Raw genomic sequence first — 23612 nt, 5'->3', positions numbered from 1 at the left:
AAAGCAATATAAATAAAACGTTAAATTATGCTACCGCCTTTATAGTAATAATAAAAGAAATCAACTTAAATAAGTCTCATCTTGAGTGGCAGTTTTCTTTTTTAACAACATCAACATACCATCTCCATTTCTGAAATTGTATAATTATTGTATGTAATAATTATATGAAACACCTCTCCCTTGAACTTGTTATTTTGTATGTGTACATTCCATTGCGTACTTAATTAAGATAATAAACACAAAAATATTTCAATTTAAAAATTCTTCTTATTAATTAGACTTTATTGATTTTGTTTTTATTTTTATTTACAGGATCTTTACTACATCGCATTTGGCTACCCCGAAAAGGAATTAAATAATGACATTGCTTTGGTGACTGGTGGCGGCAGTGGTTTAGGTCGTTTGCTGTCGGTACGTTTAGGCAAAATGGGCACCAAAGTTGTCGTCTGGGATATCAATAAACAAGGTAAGTGTATGAAAAATAAACAAACGTTGGAAATTTATTAAAACATATACAATTTTTTACAATAATTTCGGAAAAAGGATTTGAAACCCTTTATTATATTGTAAATTTTAAGAGAGCATAATTTGTTTTGTTGAGATTTTTTTGAGAGGGAAGTCCACTATCAATAGCTGACCTCATTACTAATTAGCCCTTACTATAGAGATTGTATGCATAATCTCTTTATAGGAGTATTTGACATGCAAAATCCTGGTATGCCACTAAATTATACTATGTAATTATGGACCCAGGAATACGGTAACAACAATTATTAATAAAAAGAGTTCTCGGGACATCTAGACTAGAATCTCTATAAAATAAATGTCATCAAGAGACTGTAGAGTACAGCCCTGGAACAAACTTTTACAAAACAAGTAAAAACGATGTTAAGTTCGGCCCAGCCAAAGTCCTCCACCATTAGATTTACATTCAAAATATCTAAAATTAATGGGGGGCTCCTAGGATGACAAGTCTTTGAATATACAGAAAAGGGCGTGAGAAAAATTCTTAAAATGGCTAATAGTGAGGATACTGTTATATATGCAAAAATAGGAATTTATATGGATAATTTTTGGTAGTCAAATTTGTCAACAAATACGAATACAAAATACCAAATTTTGGATATCGTGTCCAAAATGCCGACATAATTTTTAGTGCGGAGATGTGGGGTTACCGTTATATGGGGGCATGCCTAGTAAAAGGATGAGATATACAATGAGAACTCAAAATATTAAATTACAGCCAATTCGATTAAAAACGTGTTTTAAATCCCCAAAATACTGTTATATGGGGGCTACACCAAAACGTGAACCTATATATCCCATCCTAGGAGGATGTTTGGTATTGCAAGCAATGTCTGTGCTAAATTTCAGAGCTATATCAGAAATATTGCAACCTCTATCGAGATATAGAATTTTATTCTGAATAATGACTACGAAATGACAAATTTTGCGAATACAAACACAATGACTAATTTAATATACACTCCACCTTATCGAGCCATATTCGCCAAAAAAAAAAAACGTAACCCTCAAATTTGAAATTTTACAGGAGAAGGTTTTTAATTTATTTAAAAAAACTTCTCCTGTAAATTTTTATATTTTAGGGTTACGTTTTTTATTTTTTTTGGCGAATATGGCTCTTTATGGTTGAGGGTATAAAAACATGTCATCAGAATTCAACTGAAGGTTATTACTGCAGAGACTTTGCCTTATAAACATATAAATTCTATCAGTATCGTTTCGGCATGACCAATTCTAGGGACTACCTAGCCTAAAGATACCACTCTGTGGACAAATTAAAATCAGGATGATGCTATAATGGATTATATGGCATAAAAGCATATGAAGAGGTAAGCTATAGAAGCAAATGATGTCTGAGAAATATAAATTTAAAAAAAAATATTTAAAGTCTATCCTCTTGATTGGCTGTAACTTCACAGTTGAAATTTTTAAACTATTGTCATTAAACTCTTGAAATATCATTTGGTGTTTAAAATGGGTGGTTATCGCAGAACGCTATTAGAATATAGGTCCACGTCAATGACTGTACTTTAGCATAATAAATTAATGTTGGGTATCTCCCACATTGAGGTGCCGTGCGATTTAAGGTAATGAAATGGTAATTTTCAATTTAAGTATCTAGAATTTGATATTTCGCTTTATCAGAGTATAAGAATACTCCGGTTTGCTATAGATAGGTTTAGGTTTTCCATAAATAAAAACCAATGAGCGGATCAGTATAGTCGCACGGGACCGACGATATGATGCCCTACACAATTACAACGGAACTCTAACTATCTGCGGATCTATATTTCTAGCCTGGGCGATAATTCCAGATATTTGCACCTTTCGATAAATTAGAGGTCAACAGCTCATCTTTCTTATGCGGCATATTTTCCGAAATTTCTTCCCTCGGCGTGAGAATTTGAGAATATGATCATTACCGAAAATTTTAGTCGTCGACCTTGACCATAACCGGAAACTCAAGTACATCCACATTCGATTGTTGATTGAATCTAATAACAAGTAGGGTTCCTGGAGCTATCTGATATTTCCTTTGGAAAGTTTGACATTTTTAGAATAAACATAATTTGAAAAAAAAAAATCAGACAAAGTTAGTGAAGTTCGTCGTCCTTAACTGATAATTTATGAGGTAGTGGCTCCTTGGGCATTACATTTACAAGCCTATTTCTTCATAAAACCTGATCATATGGCGACTGTTACGCTTAAGAAACATAGTATGATTAGTTCTTCGGAAAAATTTACGAAAAAAATTAACATGGTCGACCAAAACGGGAAATTTATGGGTCACCAGCCGTATAACCCTATCGAGGCACCCAATGACTTATATTTATTCCTGAACATCAGGAACAAATGCGTGGTAACCGATTGGGTGGGTTTTTGAGGCGAACTAAATTCAAAGAAAGTTGTTCGTTGAAGAAGAATTTCGAATGAAGTAATCACGAGTTCTCTTCCGCTGATCAACGTAGGACCACGATTCTGAGTGGTACACCACAATCTGTTTGCTGAATATGCACCATAAGCTCCAAAACATTGGCTTAAGGGGACCCCCCTCAATCTCGGGGCAACATTTTTTTATATTTAAGTCGACTCTACACTAATTCATGAATGTCCCTACGAAATTTCAAGTGAAAATCTCAAGAACTCTTGAAAATATAGCCGATTTATTGTGTCAGCATCAGGTGACGGCTAAAGGGCTTCTCAAACTTTAAACGCGTTTTTCTCTAAACATTTTTTTGCGAATGGCGGGCACGATAACTCAAAAACTAATAGCACAATCGATTCCAAATTTTTACACGTTTCTTTGTGAGTGTATAGCTATCGTATGAACTAGGATAAAGCCAATCGGTATTTTTTAACTTGGTTTTTGGTCAAAAATCGGCGATTTTCCAAAAATATTTTTTCAAAGGTCCGCCACTTTGTTAATTTTAGAGCGATGTCATACTAGAGCCAGACATGTACTTTTTCTAACACAGTTGGAATTTTCGGATTCCGATGTTCCAGTGAGGAGTTATCATGCCCGACCTTTCTTTAATTACAAAAAACAACAAGAAACCAATAACAAAAATTTTTTGTAAATTAGTTTTCTTATCTTTTAAATCTTCAAATATATATGTGCAAAGTTACAAGCCTTTACAAGCATTGGTATTGATTTACCAGCCTATCTTGAAAAATTAAAATCGAGAATGGTTGGGGTTCCCTTAAACCAGCTACTTTTTGGCCGAACAAAAAATATAATTAATGACACATCAGCCGTACAGTTCACACATCAAAAAAAAAAAAAACGCTTCCACAATATTGGCCCACTTTTAGGGTATCTACCAAATTTCGTAGTAATTTTCCCACCTAAATTGGCTGTAATATATTATTTTTGGTTTCTCAAAGGGTAGAAAATCTGTATTTTTGGAACGCTTTCCACCGAATTTGAGAACCTTCTTAGAGAAGGTTATGAATACTTCGGCTCGTCCGAAGATTTTTTCTTGGTGATGATAAACATTTTATTTTTTTAGATATATATAACACTTCTCGTGTATTTAAAAAAAATAGTAACATTTTATTAAATCAAATTTGTTTGATTTCACATTTCATATATATATATATATATATATGTATGTATATATAGTGGTCCACAATTTTCGACTTAGCTGCGTTTTAAACCATAATTTAGGTTATTCTTTTCTCTGATCATACAAAAAACATCCTGGCAGATAATGGACATACCTTCAGTCCATGCTTTGACATATCTTCTATACCTTCTATAGACCAAAAAAATTATGCCAAGTTATATAAAAGTCGTTCTACGTAACTTATATACAGAAGGTCATAAATTTATGAATGTATTATAATAATGCAATATAGAAGAAATCTTAAGAAATCTATGGAGCTCTTAAATAGATATACGACCTTGGATAGATCTTCACTTCGATTTTCTGTATTTTGTATTTAAATAAAGAGTTTGCTTATTTTTTTCAATCCTTAATTTTTCTATTTATTTGTTTTCTCTTTCTAGGCATTGATGAAACGGTCAAAATGGTTCAAGACGCTGGCGGTTACTGTAAAGGTTATGTTGTTGATATTTCACGCAAAGAAGAAGTCTATAAAGCGGCGGAAGTCTTAAGACATGAAGTTGGTGATGTAAGTATATTAATATGTAATAACAATAATAATAACTAGTCATATTTTCATGATCACACAGACATACATACGTACATATGTATTTATGAATGAACTACATATGACGATGTCATTGTTAACCTTCTTAAGAAATAACATAAGTGCTCTTATTATTTATAATATTTTTAGTTGTTTTGGTCTTTCCTCATACACCAACCAAGCAACGAACAATTATGTTAAGACATCTTTATAAAAAATAGCAACAACAACAATTTCATATCATGTTATACATGACTTGATTTATAATCATAGTTACGACTAGTAGGTTATTACCGAAAGTAATAAGTTTCCCTATCTTGCTTGAGATATATGCTCATACATGCTCTAAGTGCAGCAGCAACAACAATAAAAATATTATTATGATAAAGATTAATGTATATCCATTTAAGACATCAAGTCTTATTTTCATGGCATGACAACATGAAAAATGTCAAAGTCAGCATGATATGTATGATAGGTTAGGTAGGTAAAATATGAAAAAAAAAATCACTTTAGGACAGACTTAGTTTTGTAAAATATAATTTTTGCGCCACAATAATAACAAGAAAATGTGAAAATAATACATCTTATCACGCAATCTGGTGGGCTGTGATGTTCCGAAGAAATAAAACTCAGTTTAGCACATATTCCTCTTTAAAACGTGTGTGTAGATCTTCTTTTAATAACATCTTCCTGTTTAGTAATACCTTGACCTAGTTTCCAACTTCTGATTGTCACGCTCTCCCTCCATCTCTCTCATTCTTTCTTTTTGGTGGAAGGGGAGAATATCAGATTTTTTTTTTTTTTAATTCAATTAAAAACGTATTTGGTTGATAATTATCTTTATTTGCTTATAAATATGATAAGTTTGTGAACTAGTTTTAAAGAAAGAAAAAAAAAATCATATGTGATTTATTAAGGCTGCAACATACACCTCTCATTCCTTGGAGGGAGACTTACAGTCAGGGAAGAAGCCTTCCAGTGAAGGGAACCTTATTAAATAAAACAGCTCATTAGTCACAAAATAAACCAATTTAACAATAATCTTGATAAAGGCATCCTGCTATGGAATGTAAACATGTCGTGCACAGGTATGTTAACAAAGGAAACGAAAGACTTAAGACACAAACCCCGTTGAATACACAGAGAAGGGAAGAATGCTAATGTCCATATGGATATTTTCATAACCTGAACTATAAAATTAATAGAATATAATATTGAGTTAAAAAATTCATGGAATGCCACAGCTTGCTTATTAAGAAATCTATGGAAAGTTAATATAATAATAATAATTTAATTAAATAATATATTTTATTTACAAAAAATATTTTAAAAAACCTGTAATTTTGGGTACGATTATCAATCGAATTGGTATTTTGGTTCGTACTCGATAGAAAACTTACTATCACAAAAAATCTATATTGGTCCACTTTCAATGGTAGCCCCCGTATAACAGAATTTTCCCATCGAAGTGGCAATTGGCATATCGGATTCCTGATGAGAGCATGAATAACCCTAGTACCACGTAGTCCCCATATAAAGATCACGACCGATTTAAGAAATATTGAATGCACACCTCGTGGCGGTATACCCTCCACCACCAGAATTAAAAACAAAAAAATCTACGATATTTTTAAAGAACACCATATGCGTGGATTTTTTTAAATATTTTTCCAATGGTCGTCCGATTTATAAGGGTGGATTTTTTAAGAATATTTTTTAAGGACATTTCGACGAACAAACGTGAATTTTTTAAGAATATTTTTTCAAATACATTCTTACCAATAAGCTTGGACTCTCTGAAGAATATCTTTCAAGGGACATCCGGCCAATAACCCAGGATTCATTAAGGAATATTTTATCAAGGACCTTCCGACCAATAAGTGTGGATGTTTTTAAGAATATTTTTCAAATGACCATCCGACAAATTAGCACGTAATTTTTTTTAAACATTTCGACCAATTAGCGTAAATTTTTTTCACAAATATTTTTTAAGAATATTTTCTCAAGAACCAAACGATAAATAAGCGTGTATTTTTTAAAAATATTTTGTAAAATACCTTCCCACCAATATGCTTGATTTTTTTAAGAATATTTTTTCAAGGACCATCCGACCAATAAACGTGGATTTCTAAGAAAATTTTTTTCAAGGATCCACCGACCAATATGCGGGGATCTTTATAATTTTTTTTTTAAGGAAAAAACCGTGAATTTTTTTTAAAGAATATTTTTTTAGGGAAAAAAACCGTGGATTTTTTTAAATAATATTTTTTCAAGTAAAAAGCGTGGATTTTTAAAGAATACTTTTCCAAGGTCAATCTTAGCTATAAGGTGACATTTAAAAAATATTTAACGGAGCAGTATAGTCGGACGGGGCCGACCATACGATACCCTACACAACTACCACGGAACTCAAATTTTCTGCGGATATTTATTCCGAGCCTGGGCAATATTTCGTGATATTTGCACCCTCTTGCCCGATTAGAGGTAAATAGCACAAAAAATTAAGTTTTCGGTCCACTTCATTTCAAAATTATTATCTGATCATCACCGAAAATTATAGGCGTTGTCCTTGACCATAACTGGAACCTCATGCAACATTTCAAAGCGATCAGCGCTATAGTTCCGCTCTCTAGAGTGATAATGGGTTACTATATAATATACGAATACGGATATACCTGTAAATATTTAGGTGTAACTCCCACATCCGAGCACATACAATAATATAATTGGTATTAATTTAAAGGTCAACCACTCCTCTTGGAAATAATATAAACTTCAGACATAGAATACAAATTTTGTCATTTTTCACACAAAAGTCAGGGTCCATTTGACCCGCTAAATATTGACCGAACTCTATAAAAACAGGCATGCTTATTCTTTGGCCCAATCCCCTTCTCCATGGAATTTCACGATATTCGGGCCATTATTGCGGCCTCTGGAGCGACCAGAAAAACCGACAAATATTTAGTATTTGGTCCATTTCATCCCCTAAATATTAACCGATCTTTTCCAAAAACAATAGGGGTCTTCATTGGCCAGAACCCAACCTACATACAAAATTTCGTGAAGATTGGTCCATAACTGTGGTCTGTATCGTGTTTACAAATTATAATGGACAGACGGACGGACGGACACACATGTCTAGATCGACTCAGCTAGTTGAGATATGACGATCGGTATACTTAAAGGTGGGTCTAGGACCAATATTTCGCGGCGTTACAAACTTTTGGGGCTGCACAAAGCTATAATACCCTGACAACATAGTTGTGTAGGGTATAATTATTATCTGATCATCCCCGAAAATACTAGGCGTTGTCCTTGACCACAGCTGGAAAATTTCAGAGCGACCAGCGCCATATTTCCGCCCTATTGTGTGGTAATGGGTTACTAAATAATATCTCAGTACGTAAGCACCTGTAAATATTTAAGTGTAACTCTGAGTACGTACGACCATATAATTGGTATCAATTTAAAGGTCAACCACTCCTCTTGGATATACAATCAACTTCTCGGGTCTATGTCCTTCAGGGGCAAATATATAAGCAATAGAATACAAAATTTGTAATTTTTCACACAAAAGTCGGGGTCCATTTGACCCGCTAAATATTGACCGATCCTTATCAAAACAGCCATGCTTATTATTTGGCCCGATCCCCTTCTCCATGTAAAATTTAGCGATGTTCGCGCTATAATTGCGGCCTCTGGAGCGACCAGAAAAACCGACAAAAATTTAGTATTTGGTCCATTTCATCCCCTAAATATTAACTGATCTTTACCAAAAACAATAGGGGTCTTCATTGGCCAGAACCCATTCTACATGCAAAATTTCGTGAAGATTGGTCCATAACTGTGGCCTGTATCGTGTTTACAAATTATAATGGACAGACGGACGGACACACATGTCTAGATCGACTCAGCTAGTCGAGATATGACGATCGGTATACTTAAAGGTGGGTCTAGGACCAATATTTCGCGGCGTTACAAACTTTTGGGGCTGCACAAAGCTATAATACCCTGACAACATAGTTGTGTAGGGTATAAATATTTGGACATAGATTTTTGTATAAACGTTGTTGAAAAAATGTGAGTGATAACTAAGCAAATATTTGAAATTAATTTGGAATGTCATTTGTCTCTGATGAAGAAGTTCTGAGTTTGTTTGTTAGAGTATACCTCCACCTCTAATAGCACCTAATTTCCCGGAATTATAATTTCTATACAACAATTCTTTTAAGTGACCCCACTCCCATTCTCGTGGTCAAAATTTTTGTTGATATAATTCGAATCTACACTGAAGAATGTCTCTACAAATATAACAATCGTTAAAAATATATATTAGTGTTCCCTTATAAATAAAATTACAAACAAACCACCAATATCTGATTATATTTTTGAACAAATTACAAAATTTAAATGCTACAGAATTCAACCGAAAAGCCAACGACCCACTGGCATGTGTATTTTATTTTCCTTTGTCTTGTTTGTAACTGTTTACGTATTTAAAACAAATGTATTTAAAAGAACACGAGATGTCATTAAAAGTCGATTTAAAATAGTTTTTTTTTTATTTGGTGTCAAGTATAAAACAAAAGCAAATCAGCGCAGATGCAAACCACACCTTAATACTAAATTGTTACAAGAAACAATGAGAACGTTTAAAAGACATGCTTAAGCAATTGTTTAAAAATAAATGAATATGGTCTTAAGGTTTCAAATTGATACCTCAGCTGCATTTAAAACTTTAAAAATATTTCAAATGAAGTGATTTAACCACTTATGGACACCTATATAAAAATACCGTTCGTTATTTGTCGTTATGTTTAAAATCTTTAAAAAAATTGGGATCTAACGCCGTATAAGGCCTGATTACAGCGTTTTATCCCAATTTTTTTAAGATTTTTTTGTAGGCTCGTATTTTGACATAACCCGCGTATAAGATATTTTAAAATCCCAGGCTGTATTTATTGCTTCCTAAAACTATAGATAAATGTCAGTTTTATTGTAAGATTATAATATTGTATTTCCCTGCTGGAGGACATGAGGTTATATTGGTTCGACAGAAACTAACAACTTTTTTTAATTTTCATTAGATTACTATCCGTTTACATAATTTAAAGCAATTTTTGTAAAATGTTCTAGTACATGTATTTATGTATATAATTCGTATTAATGGCTTTGTATGTATAGTAACGCTTATGAATTTTTTTAGAGGGATCTTATTTAGGTGGTCGCAAACCTCTTACAAATTTTTGTTGTCCTAAACATCATGGGATCATAGAGAAGACGCGTAGAAGTCAACAAACATCTTGGCTTTCATTTTGGTATACATTTTTACAAATTACAAATTATTCTTTACTTTTGTTCTGAAACTTTTATATAGAGAACACAAATGAAATTGAACTGTTTTAATAGTAGTCTCATTTTTAAATTAATTACAGAGCTATATTTGGATGGGTACAAATGAACCACTATTATTGATCAAATGTTACTTTTTAAACGGGTTAAAAACGCTTCTTAAAATAGTCACACGGAGGCCACAAAAAACCATCTGTAGTAGCATATGTCTATGGAATACACCTTGTAGATCTTATTAACAAAACCAAGAAAATAGTTTTTATTCTCTGCACCGAAAGTTTGCAACACCTCGAAATATTTGTCGAAGACCCTACAATATATATATATATATATATATATGATCTATGTAGATTGTCCGGCTATCTGTTAAAACCCCGATAGTGAATATTTAAGATAGAGCTGTGCAATTTTGCACAGACATTGATATTACTCCCGGGATGCACTGCAAATGGTTTTGCAATCACTCCCATATAACGCTACCTCCCAATGTTCTCTATATTAAAGTTTTACTTGCATTTTTAAACAATGAAATTTGTTATTCCGGATTTTCGGAGGCATATATCTATGAAGAAAATTAACAATAAATATTTGTGTATTTACAAAGCCCTCATATAAATGTTCTGCCCCATTTTCGCTACTTTGGAGGATTTAGCGGCATTTTCCAACCGAAGTTACTTTAAATTAGAACTTCTAGTTCAGATTTCCAGCAGTAATTCGGTATTTAAGTTGTTCAGGTCATAAATATCGAAGGTATAAAATATTTGTTCCGGTCATACTTACCCAAACATCGAAGGTATAAAATGTTTGTTTCCGTCAAACATAACCACGTTTTCATTTGTTTCTATATTAATCAGATGGAAGCGACCATGACATACTCGTGCATATATTTTCATATATTTTTCCAGGACGACATTTCCAGTCTAAATGGAAAATTGTTTAAGCCCTTGGAGATTATATTAAGAATCCAGATGGCAAGTTAGGTAAAGTTTTTTAGTTATGGTGTGATTTTTTGCTGGTAAGGCTAATAGAACATAAATGTAATGTAATTTTTGTATAGATATGTCTTCAGTCAATTCGAACAATTGTGTGCCCTTGTCGCCTTTATTTATTTTTTGAACCGTATCACTATAGGCCGGAAATCCAGTTTTTTTCCAAAGAGCGGAAAAAAACTTTATAAATTTCAAATTTGGGGATTTTGAGCTTTACACTAGTAAAATTTTATAAGGACAAATTGGCAGGTGTCAAAATATTAACATGAAATTAGGGTCAATTAAACAGATGGAATTAGGGATTATAATAATGAACATTATTAGTTATTTGAAGATAATCATCATAAATGTCGTATATAAAACTCATACATATGTTTTCTTCCAAAAAATGAGTTTCAAAACCTAGTGCCAAACAGTGTCAGAGGATATTTTTATAATTATAACTCCAATCGATGCGTTGTTATGTTCTATATCCAAAATTAATAGTTATTGCTGATAATATAAAAATAATCGTTGAAAATTTCGTGCTGATGATAAAATGGCTGTAACTTAGTATTTTAAATTATCAGGGGTTGAAAAAATATTCGTACTTAAACATATATCTTATGTTTGATCCGCCATTTTGGATTTTTTCTAGGAAATATTTCCCGATATTTTCATCCCCTTAACCGATTATAGGCCAACAGATCTAATTTATAATCCTAGTATATTTTCCAAATCTTGTTTTCTCTGAGATGAAAAATTGTATCACTTTTGGTTTTGGTTGATTCGACCCTTTTAATATTTTCGGTTCATTGTACCCCTTAAATATGATCTGAACATCACCAATAACGTTAGGCGTCGTCATTGACCATAACTGGAATTTAAAATTTCAAAGCGATCAGCGTGACTTTTCCTCCCTCTAATGGGATAATAGTAAAACTAAGTAATGTCATAACACGAAGAAATCGTCAAATATTTACGTACTCCTCCATCCGAGTACATACAACAAGATAATTTGTACCAATTAAAAGTTCAACAACCCCTCTTCCTTCAGGAGTAAAGATATAGGGGAGAGGAGGGCACCTTTGAACACTTTTTTCTTTCAAGCCTCATAAAATTTTTTATTTTATAATTTTTAGTTTCTTATAAATTTTATCTAATAGGTAAATATGTAACCTTTACAATGAATATACATATGATATACTTTAAGCTTGATATAAATATGTTATTGTTGTTTAAAGGGAGGAAGTCAAAGTGTTCAAAACTGCACCCCCAGGGGGCACCTTTGAAAAAGGCTTGACATTTTTGAACGGCTTGGGTTTTTACAGTGTTTATGTTAAAATATAAATGTATTTTATTCAAACATATCAGAAATTCATTTATTTATTAAAAAATATATACAAAAATTTTCGAAAATTAAAAAAATACAGTTAATTTCGTAGACTTATTATCCCATTTGAAATTTTGAGAAATCGAAGCCAAAAGATAAAAATTCCGCTTTTTACTCGAATTTAATGGGCATGTTCAAAGGTGCCCCACCCGTAGCATTTAAAGGAAATGTATAATAACTTTTTTGTAATAAATATATGTGAAAGAAATTACATTAGTTATGTTTGAAATGATTATTGGAATGCAAAAAATTTGTTTAACGAAAGAAAACTTTCACAGAATTCTTCCTGCGCCCTTACAACCAAAAGAATAAAAGTTTACAATTACACTGCGAAAACATGGTCACCCATTTACAATTTGTCGACAACTGAAAAAGCTAGCTAAAGTGGTTTACGCAGATAAAGAACAAGATTCCCATATACAAAAATGTGGTGGCGGGTCGGAAAAAATTGAAACCAAGATTTTATGAGCGCTATTCAAAGGTGCCCTCGTTCAAAAGGTGCCCCCTCTCTCCTACGCCCCAGATTTCTGGTTCCACTTTACCTCCTAAATCTTCATTAGCGATCTTCATCAAAATAGCCATACTTATTCTTTGACCAGATTCCCTTTCTGACGTGAAATTTCACTTTGTTCGGGTCATAATTGTGGTCTCTAGAGCGACCAGAAAAAACAGACAAAATAAAGTTTTTGATCCATTCCATATATATTAACCGATCTTTACAATAAAATATTTGGCCAGACCCGGTCCTACATGCACAATTTCGTGAAGATTGGTCCATAACGGTGGCCTGTATCGTGTTTACAAATTATAATGGGCATACGGACAGACGGGCGGCTAGTTGATATATGATGATCGGTATACATAAAGGTGAGTCATGGACCAGGCTGTACAAAGCATTAATACCATGACAACATATTTGTGTAGGATATATGTTATTCACCGGAGACAGATAAGGATTGCAACATTTGTTAACTGGATTTTCAAATAATAAACCCAATTCTTGTACCGATTATAATAAACCGATTAATAATTATAGTGTCTGCTTACTTTACATTGGCTTACATCTAGAAATTTATAAATTATTTCTTATAGAATATTTGATATCGTCTATATATAAATGACTTGTTATGATTTACTTTTACAATGTCGTCTCTATATAGAATAAATTTCAAAGGGTTTTTTTATTTATCTTCAACGGATCTAACATTCATCTCAGTAGTTTTCTATTGAACTTTTTACCTTTATATTTTATTAGGCTTTATTTCCGTAAAATATCTCTAGAATGTTGTTGATATAAAAACCTCCAAAGCTGTCGTCAATTTTTTGATGACCTTTTTGAGTTATACTAGAATAATTATTTTTGTCTGTAAACATTTCCACTACCAACAACGCAAAAATATCACAAAAATTCAAAACAAATTATAAATAGTTCAAGACCTTTTTTATACTTTGTACAGATTTCGACTTTATTGCAATTTCAAGCGAAAAAATATAAAAACAAAACATTTAAAAAAATTGTTAAATATTATATTATTATAGGCACTTAATTATTTCGACGTTGGCTACCAATTTTTAACAACGTCATATTTTGTTTGTTGTTTCTTTTTTGCAAAACACAACATTCCAGTAGTACTCGATGTGTTGTTGTGTTATTATATTTACTATTGTTTGGCCTTTTGTGATCTTTTAACTTTTTTTTATTGTCTAGCAGATTGTGTCTTAATTGTAGGCAAATATTCGTTCGACGTCTTTGTTTCTTTGTTACGTCTGATCGGTGTGTGTGTGTGGAAGTGTTAAATCTACAACTGGCGTATTTAATGTGTTATTTAGCACATTCGCGGTAATGCGATCACAGATAAGACAATGGAAATGTGTAGCATGGCATTGTGCCATTGTCAAAATGTTAGGTTGTTTTTGTTTTTTTAAGAAGTAAACAAAGTAGCTTTACGGACATAAACATGAATTATTTTAAACCCCTAAAATAATTACATTCTAGTTAATTTGTAGATATTAAATGACCACTTATGGGATGATGTATGGAGCAGATTTTAGTAAGATAGGTGGTTAAAAATAGAATACCGACATAATTTTATTTATTTTGTATTATTTTTATGACTTAATCTCGTCTATGTACTTGAGCATATACCTGAAGCTGTAATCTTAATTTATTTTTCTCTGTTTCTAATTCGAGTATTTGTATGGGTTTTATTCTATATATTTCAGCATTTTAAAATTTTACACTTTAACACTTTTGAAGTACTTACAAGGTCTCATAATTATGCTTAATAATTTCCGACAGCAAATATGCAAAATAATTTATTTTTTCTTTAACAACCCACAAAAAGCTAACTCATATGCATAATTTTTTTGCATGACAAAGAATATATTGGTTAATTTTTTTAAATAAATATATATTTTTTTCAATATCAACCGTTATCATTAAATTCAACAATAAATCGTATCTGAATTATAAAATTCAAAAAGAAACTGTTACGGAAATTAATTCAATATTGCAGTCTAAGAGGTCTACCCACACGTTTGTTTCTTAAGTCTTTTGTTATTGATCAAAGAAGGGCAGCAGCTGCATTAATTAACAAGATTTCTATTGCAATTCAATGTCAAAGTATTCTTTCAGAATTTAAATTTTTTATGCATTTTTAAAAGGTAATTAGATGTGGAAAATTATTTCCTATTATACAATATTGAACTAAAACTGATTTGAATCAGTTAATACATAAGGACTACCTTTACAATTAGAAAATATTTTCGCATTGTTATTATTTACTTTATGCATATTTTTGTTTAATTTAACCAACACTATGACCTTGACCTTAATTGAGTGTTTGTAGATATTGTGAACTATGCAAGCAAATGTGCATAATGGGTTTGGCAATTTGAAATTTATAAATATGCGCACACAAAAGAAAACGAAAAAAATCGCAGAATTAATATACAACGAAAGAGATTTCTTACAAATTATGTATTCTACCTAGAAATTCCGAAAATTCAACATTTTCAAAAAATATTATTAGCTTTATACTAAATCAATAATCATGTTTCCTTAACAAAAGAGAAATACTATTGAAATAAATATATCATAATAATTGTGTTTACAAATTGTTGTAATACAGCGGAGCATAGAAATTGGTCTTGGGTATTGGATATCTTATTAATATATATTGGATATCCAATTAATATAAAAATATGTTGCAACGTTTTAATAATCAGTCAAAAAGTCATGTATATTTGAAGTTTCGTATGTGACCGCTCTTTTGTTGCTTTTATCTCAAAAGATAAAAACCAAAGGCTCTCAATTTTTGACCACTGATAGTACACCTAATGTACTACAAAAAATATCGATGGTGGATGTAAAATATTTAATTGTTTTTGATTTATTTAACATCCAAGTTTTATTTTGCCTCCGAAAGTCGTGAAAGGCAGAAGAGCCCATATTCAAAATGACGTGTCAAACGGACAAACGTAGATTTTTTGGTCATCTCATTCAAAGCAAAAAGGATATCAATGTATAAGGATGCTATATCTGCACAAATAATACTCAACACACGCGATTTCAGATTATTTTATTTGTACATGAAATAATATATCAAAATATAATATTTAAAATAGTTTGGGACAGACTACAAAAGAATATATGAAGACTTAACCTAAATCTGACCCCATTTGAAAAGGTTTTACACACTCCATTTTATTCTGAATTCAGTAGAAAATAAATAATTTGGTTACAATCAAACAAGAGTTGGTTCGTTGGTTAACCATTTATACGAAACCAAGTAAAAAATTAAATAACGAACTGCATCTAAATCTATTCCCATCATTCCTGGTCTACGAATTCACTGTCTACCGTCGAGGTGGCTCAATTTGTATAGACTACACTACTATGTCGTAAGGGTTTTATAGCTTTGTATAGCCCCAAGAGTTTGTAATGCCGCGAAATATTGGTCCTAGACCCGTTTTAGCATACCGATAGTCATATATCGACTACCTGAAACGATCTAACCAAGTGCGTCCGCACGTTAGTCTGTCCATTATAATTTATAAACGCGTTAGTTATAAACCAATCGTCACAAAATATTTAGGAGATGAAATCGACCAACAAATTAATTTTTTTCTGTTTTATTCTGTTCGCTCTAGGAACCTCAATTATGACCCGAACATCGCGAAAATTACACAGACAAATGCGTTTGACTATGAAATAAGCATGACTGTTTTTGTGAAGATTAATTAATATTTAGCGGATCAAGTGGACCCAGACTTTTGTGGGTGGCCTATACATTTACTCCTGAAGCACACTGATGGTTAGGGAATTTTACATGAGGTTCAGGTAGGGTCGATGAAGACGCCTATTCGATGATGATCAGATGATATTTCGGGGATGAAATGGACCGAAAACTTTATTTTTGTCTGTTTTCTAGAACATACACTCTGCTTGCGCAAAGCATGGGTAATTGCGCAAGCACTGTACTGGGAGTGATTGAGGGAAAAATTCTCTGGAAGATCTGTGGGTCAATCTGTGTCGACGGTAAATATCGCTGTACCATCTATTCTCGGACATAGACACAGTCAGACTTATCGAGCTGAAGCGACTACATTGGATAGGTCATGTTGCGAGAATGGATGAGTATGCCCCAGCCCCAGCAGCTGATGGTTCACGCAGAAGGGGAAGACAACAAATGCGATGGAAAGATCATGTAGAAGACAAGGTCTCGGAACATGGTCTTTCAAATTGGATAAGCCGACGAGCCTGGAATTTGTATTTAAGCTCGGCTTATGGAACAAAAGTTTTGCATAAGTAAATTTTTTTAATTGGTGGGCACCGTCAAACCTATTATTCTAATCGATTCCAAATTTTAAAACATCTGGACGTCCATAGTTATCACATGAACTAGCATAAATAACAAAATGTGCACCTATAAAAAATAATTACCATGAAATTCCTAGAGATTAAAAAAAGAATAGCACGTTTTGAAAGTAACCGTCGGGAGTTGACCTAAAAAGGGGGGAGCAATATTCCCGCCTTTTAAATATTTTTGTGAAAATATTTGGATTAAGATGTCTTTGCCAATATTACTGATAACAACATGAGGAATATTTTTTGTCATTAATGTTAACCCTCAATCGACTCGGTTAAGGGATCTTTTCGGTCACTTCGCTCATAGAAAACTCATTAAAGAAGGCGTTATATCAGAATATCCTACAAAAATGTTCACCATTAAATTTTACTATAAGTCTATATAAATTTTACTATAACTATAAAATCTGACTAAACTTCAAAAATCTTAAAAAGTATCAAAATTTAAAATCGCACCTCTTTCGAGTTTGTACCAAAAATGTGTTTTTAGATGGTTGATACCAAAGAAAATAATATTCTCCTTCAAATTTTAGTATAAGTCACCGAACTAGGGAAATATGATGTATAATTACATACAGAATATGTAAGACGTCAATTTGTGGGAAAAAAATCAACACTTGTTCATAGAAACTTCCCAGTAGTTTTTTCTTGAATGTTCATGTCTAAAAATGAAATATTCTGCATCAAATTTCAATATAAATCTGAAAAAAATCCCACAAATATTCAAAATTTCTGCATCTTTGGAATAAATCGTCTATATCGAATTTCACTAAATGTTACAAAAAAATCTTTGTCAGATTTTGATTTATAGAACAATTTTCCATTAACAATGTATACCAAGAACCACATTCTTTGCTATAAAATGTATCACATTACCACACCTATTAAAACTATTAAATTAATATCCGGTTGTTAAGAATGCCAAAAACTGCTACAATTTTCCTATCAAATGCCACCGACACGCTTGTGTCTTAAGTCTTTCGTTTTATTTACCAAAAATACCATAGCTGGCAATAAGTTATAATCAATACATTAAATGTCGTAACTGTTCTTAACAAATTGCTGCAACACCACCAATACTTAGCATGTCCATTTTGTAAGACATTTTGAAATATGTTTTTTTGACCATACTGATTACCAAAAATTCTTGGTTGCAAAAAAAAAAAAAAAAAAATAACAAAATAAATATTACAACACTTTTATTCATTTTGTGTTTGTTATTTTTTTTCTTTGCAGATTTCATTGCTGATCAACAACGCTGGCGTTGTGTCCGGTATGCATTTGTTAAATACACCCGATCATTTAATTGAACGTTCGTTCAATGTAAATGTTATGGCTCACTTTTGGGTAAGTTTTGTGTTTTAGATTAGAGATTGTGTGTGTCTGGTTTAAATTTTTGTAAGCTACATACACACAGAACAAGTTGTGGTAAAGACACTGCAACGCACTCTAAATTATTCTTGTGTTGCAATTTTACCTCAAACCAGCGAATGAACGAACCTCAACATTTTGGTTCTTGTTGTTAACCTTGCTGTGTTTAGTTGTGTGTCTCTGCTTTGACCACGGTTTTTTGCAAAGTAAATTTAATATTGGTTTTTATTTTTCTTCTTCTTTGTCTTACAGACCACCAAAGCTTTCCTACCCAAAATGATTGAGAACGAAAATGGCCATATTGTAACCATAGCTTCATTGGCTGGTCATGTTGGTATAACCAAATTGGTCGATTATTGTGCCAGTAAATTTGCTGCGGTAAGTTGTTGTTATTTGAAATCTTGTTTTTTCCTGCACTTCTATGATTGAGAATTTTTTTGAAAAGAAAATTTTGCAATACTCACACACATGTGTGTATGTGTGTGAGTGTCTGCGTAAAAATGTGGTTTTTATTGGTCAATTCTGATTTGTTTTTCTCGTTTGTTTATTTTTCATTCTTTCCACATAGGTTGGTTTCGATGAAGCTTTACGCCTAGAACTGGAAGTCCTTGGTCATACCAATATCCAAACCACCTGTGTCTGTCCATTCTTTATCCAACAGACTGGCATGTTTGATGATGTTAATGCCCGGTAAGTTCGAAATGAATTAAAAAGAATAATTTCAATTCTGGTTTTGAAATTGAATTTAATTAAATTAAATAAACATTATTTTTTATATATTAATAAGCATGAAATGGTTTATAAATCAATTGTCACGTGAAAAGAGAAAGTATATGGGAATAATCATTGAGGTCCAGACTTTTATCAGAGCTTGTGTCATATAATTATTTATTTAAATATTTGAAACATTTGTAACGTAATTTACTTCAACAATTTCGAACACGTTTCTAAAAACCAGTTTAGATTGATTAGGTGATTTTGTTGGAATAAAGTTTAATGACATTTGCCGAGGAGATTGACATTAACTGGGGAGAATTTACTTTAACACGAAATCTATATCGATTTAGTCTCTGGGATACTAGGAGAGTTTTTTCTATAAAAATCCTTTCCTCAGGACCCTAAGAGGCGTTTATTCAATTAAAAAATTCTCCGGATCTTGAGGAGGGTTTTTTTTATAGAAAAAATATACAAAACCCTGAAGTGGCGTTTCTACTATTGAATCTCGGAGAAATTTTTTTTTTTTATTTTGAGGTGAGGAGTTTTTTATTTTGAGTCTCCCTAGACACCTGAAGAGGCAAAAATCGTCAGGTCCCCGTGGAGTGTTTTTTTTCTACAGAAAAAAAAATTCCTCAGGAATCTGAAACTTCTTTCTTTATAAAAAAATCCTCAGGACACTGAGAAATGTTTTTTCTACAGAAAAAAATTCCTTAAAACAATGAGGAGTATTTTTTTTATAGAAAACAATTTGTTAGGCATATTTTTCCATTAAAAATCGTCAGGTTCTTGAAGATTATTTTTCCTATAAAAAACATATTCATCAGGTCCAAAAGGAGTATTTTGTCTATAGAAAAAAGTTCTCCAGGTCCCTAAGGAATGTATTTTCTTTAGAAAAAAATCCCCAGGTCCCTGATTATTGTTTTTCCAGTAGAAAAAAATCCTCAGGACCCTGAGGGGAGTTTTTCTATAAAAAAAAATTCCCCAGGTCTCTCAAGAGTGTTTTTTCTGAAAGAAAAACTCCTTAGGAGACTGAGAAGTGTTTTGTTTCTATAGAAAAAAATTCTCAGGATGCTGAGGATTGTTTTTCTATAGAAACAAATATCATCAGGACTCTGAGGTGTGTTTTTCTATAGAAAATATTTCCTCAGTATCCTGAGGAGAGTTTTTTTCGAGAAGAAAATTCTGAGAACCTGAGCAGTAATTTTTAATAGAACAAAAAATTACTTAGGGCCCTGAGCAGTGATTTTTCTATAAAATATTTCTTAGACTTCGAGGAGACTATTTTCTATACAAAACAATCACGAATAAACTGTGGAGACATCCTCCGGAAACTAAGGACGCTGAGGATAATTTTTCTATAAAAAATTCCTCAGGAACCTAAGGAGAGTTCTTTCTTTAGCAAAAATTTGCTCAGGACCCTGAGGGTAGTTCTTTCTAAAAAAAATCTTCTTCAGGACCCTGAGGAGTTTTTTCTGAGAACCTGAGCAGTACATTTACAAAAAATTACGTAGGGCCCTGAGTAGTGATTTTTCTATACAAAAATCTCAGGACCCTATGTAGATTTTTTTGTAGAAGAAATAACTCAAGACCACGAGAAAAGTTTTTTCCTCAGAACTAAGAGGAGATTTTTTTCATGTCCTGGAGAAGTACTTTTGGTCGAGAACTTAAAGAGCTATGTTCTCTTTTTAGAGATGACCTCCTCGACATATAAAGGACCTCTATAAAAAAATGACCTATGTATAGGAGACCACCTCTATTTATTGAGGACAACCTCTATGTATGGCGGATCGCCTCAATGTATAAGGACCTTGTCTATGTATACAGAATAGAGGACATGGCCTATGTAAGAGGACGTCGTCAATATATGGAGGACTGTTCTATGTATAGTGGACCTTCTCTATGTATAAAGGACCTCCTCTATGAATAGATGACCTTCTATATGTATAGAGGACCTTCTCTGTGTATAGAGGACCTCCTCTATGTATAGTGGGCCTCCTCGAGAACCTCATCTATTTATAGAGGACCTCCTCTATGTATAGAGAATCTCTTCTATATATAGAGGACCTTCTCTATCTATAGAGGACCTCCTCTATCTACAGAGAACCACATATATTTATAGAAGACCTCCCCTATGTATCGAGAACCTCGTCTATGTCTAGAAGACATATTCTATGTATATAGGACCTCCTCTATGTATAGAGAACCTTTTCTATGTATTGAGAACCTCATCTATGTGTAGAGAACCACTGCTATGTATAGCAGACTTCTTCTATATGTAAAGGAGGAGGATCTCATCTATGTATAGATAACATTTTCTATGTATAGATGATCTTCTATCTATAGAGAATTTCCTTTATGTATATAGGACCTCTTTTATGTATAGAGAACTTCCTCTATTTTTAAAGGACCTCAATTAAGTATAGATGTCCTCCTCCAAGTACCGAAGACCTCTTCTATTTATAGAGGAACTCATCTATGTAAAGAAAATCCGCTATCTATAGATAACCTCTTCATAATAAAGAGGTCCTCCTCCACGCATGGATGTCCTCTTTTCAGTAATATTAGCCGTTACTTTCTATTAACAATGTTTTTAGCAATCTGAGTATTTCTGGGGCATACTCAGGATGCTTAAAACTAAATAGAGGATGCCTCTTATGGATAGAGGTGATAGAGGGGAATAGTACCTCGTTATTTTGGAGACAGTATAGGGTCCTTCTCTATGTATAGATGATTCACTCTGCCTATAGACGAACGTTTCTGTTAAATGATGACTTCTCTGTTAATATAGACTTCCTCTACTTATTCACTGTGTTTTATCCTCGGAAAGTCCCACTTATTAATAGATGACATCCTTTACATTTAGATAATCTTATCCAACTATTGGAAACCCACTCAACCATATAGCCTCTTCTCTTTTAAAAAGGATTTCTACTAAATAACCTCTCCTAGCCATATAGGCTTTGTATATAGATGTTCTTATCCAGGTATGGGGAACCCCTATAACTAAATAGTACATCTAGTCTTTCGATAGAGGACTTCTCCTAGGACCTTCCATATCCATAATGGACCTAGTCTCCCTGTAGCCATAGGATATACCCCCTTATTTCTACCGATCTTTTTTCTCTTTGCATTTGTCTCATTCTTTTCTTCTTTTTACAGATGGGTGCCAACCTTGAATGCCAATGATGTTGCCGATCGTGTCATTACTGCCATAAAGAAAAATGAAAAGATTGCCATAATTCCAGGTTACTGCAAATTCCTATTGTCCCTTAAATGGTATGTTAAAACTCAAACTCCCTCAAATAATTACGATTCTATATAATTTTTTATTATATTTTTTCCAGGACCTTCCCATGGGGCTGTGTTGGTGGTCTGCTCCGGCGTCTGGTGCCCGATGCATCACCACATGGTGTTGCCCAGAAATCCCTACTAAATGTTTACAAAAAATTATCCACATCTGCAGCACCGGCAGGCATTACAGATTTGTCTTCAGTTTACAAAGATCCGGCCCTTACAAAGGCGGGAACACTGCTAATAAAACGTTCTCCCTCATTGGGTGAAAGAGTATTGTAAATTATGAGAAAAAGTCCATTTGATTGTTTTCATATGCACGCACGCTAGCTTGTACGCCCGCCCGCCGAAGACAGTCATATATAAAAATTTAGTCTAGTAAAACCTAAGAGGTCTTAGCTTTTTAAGTATTTCCCCCGATCTATTATTTTGTTTTTTTTTATAATGCTTTTAATTTATTTTTTTAAAGCGAAAAATATTGGCATTTGTTAACGTTTTGATTTTTTTAATTAATTATTAATTAATTAATAATACAGTGGGTAATGGTTATGACGAAAAAATAAAAATGGAAAAATGTTTCTAAACAGCGATAGAGAGAGAGAGAGAGAGAGAGAAAGAGAGAGCGATATTTAGCCTAACACGATTTATGAATATTTTTAAAATTGTTCGTTATGCCATTGCTCCACTGTATTTTACTTTTGTACCTAGCCTAAGTAAGTGTTTTTTTATTTTTGTAGTATTAGTTGTAGGTAGGCGAAATCAATACAAAATTTAAAGAAAAAAATGTTTGATGTAAAAAATAGTGCTTAAAATGACTTCCATATAAGAGAGGGAAAGAATATCATTGATGTATTTAAGGTCCAGGAGACTGATTCATTAGCTCCGGTATATGGGGAAACTGATTCCACTCTGGGCTAAATATACAGTCGAAATCACTTATAACGACGGTCAAGAAACCGACCCAAAA

The 23612-nt window shown here is 32.7% G+C and overlaps 1 protein-coding gene across 1 annotated transcript; it reads left to right on the top strand.

The window, feature by feature from the left end:
• Positions 1–303: 303 nt before the first annotated feature.
• LOC133334576 (estradiol 17-beta-dehydrogenase 11-like) lies at positions 304–22927 on the top strand (the record flags this gene model as incomplete). Its single annotated transcript, XM_061542890.1, has 7 exons — positions 304–466; positions 4535–4659; positions 18503–18613; positions 18890–19015; positions 19206–19327; positions 22514–22630; positions 22699–22927. Coding segments are annotated over 7 exons (993 nt in total), but the record flags the coding sequence as incomplete, so codon positions are not given.
• Positions 22928–23612: the final 685 nt, after the last annotated feature.

This window comes from Musca vetustissima, unplaced genomic scaffold (genome assembly GCF_032173495.1).
Source record: "Musca vetustissima isolate MV318-11 ecotype Yass unplaced genomic scaffold, APGP_CSIRO_Mvet_v1 utg44677, whole genome shotgun sequence".
NCBI classification, from domain to species: domain Eukaryota; kingdom Metazoa; phylum Arthropoda; class Insecta; order Diptera; family Muscidae; genus Musca; species Musca vetustissima.
The sequence above is the reverse complement of the archived record's forward strand: the minus strand, read 5'-3'. Positions and strand labels throughout refer to the sequence as shown.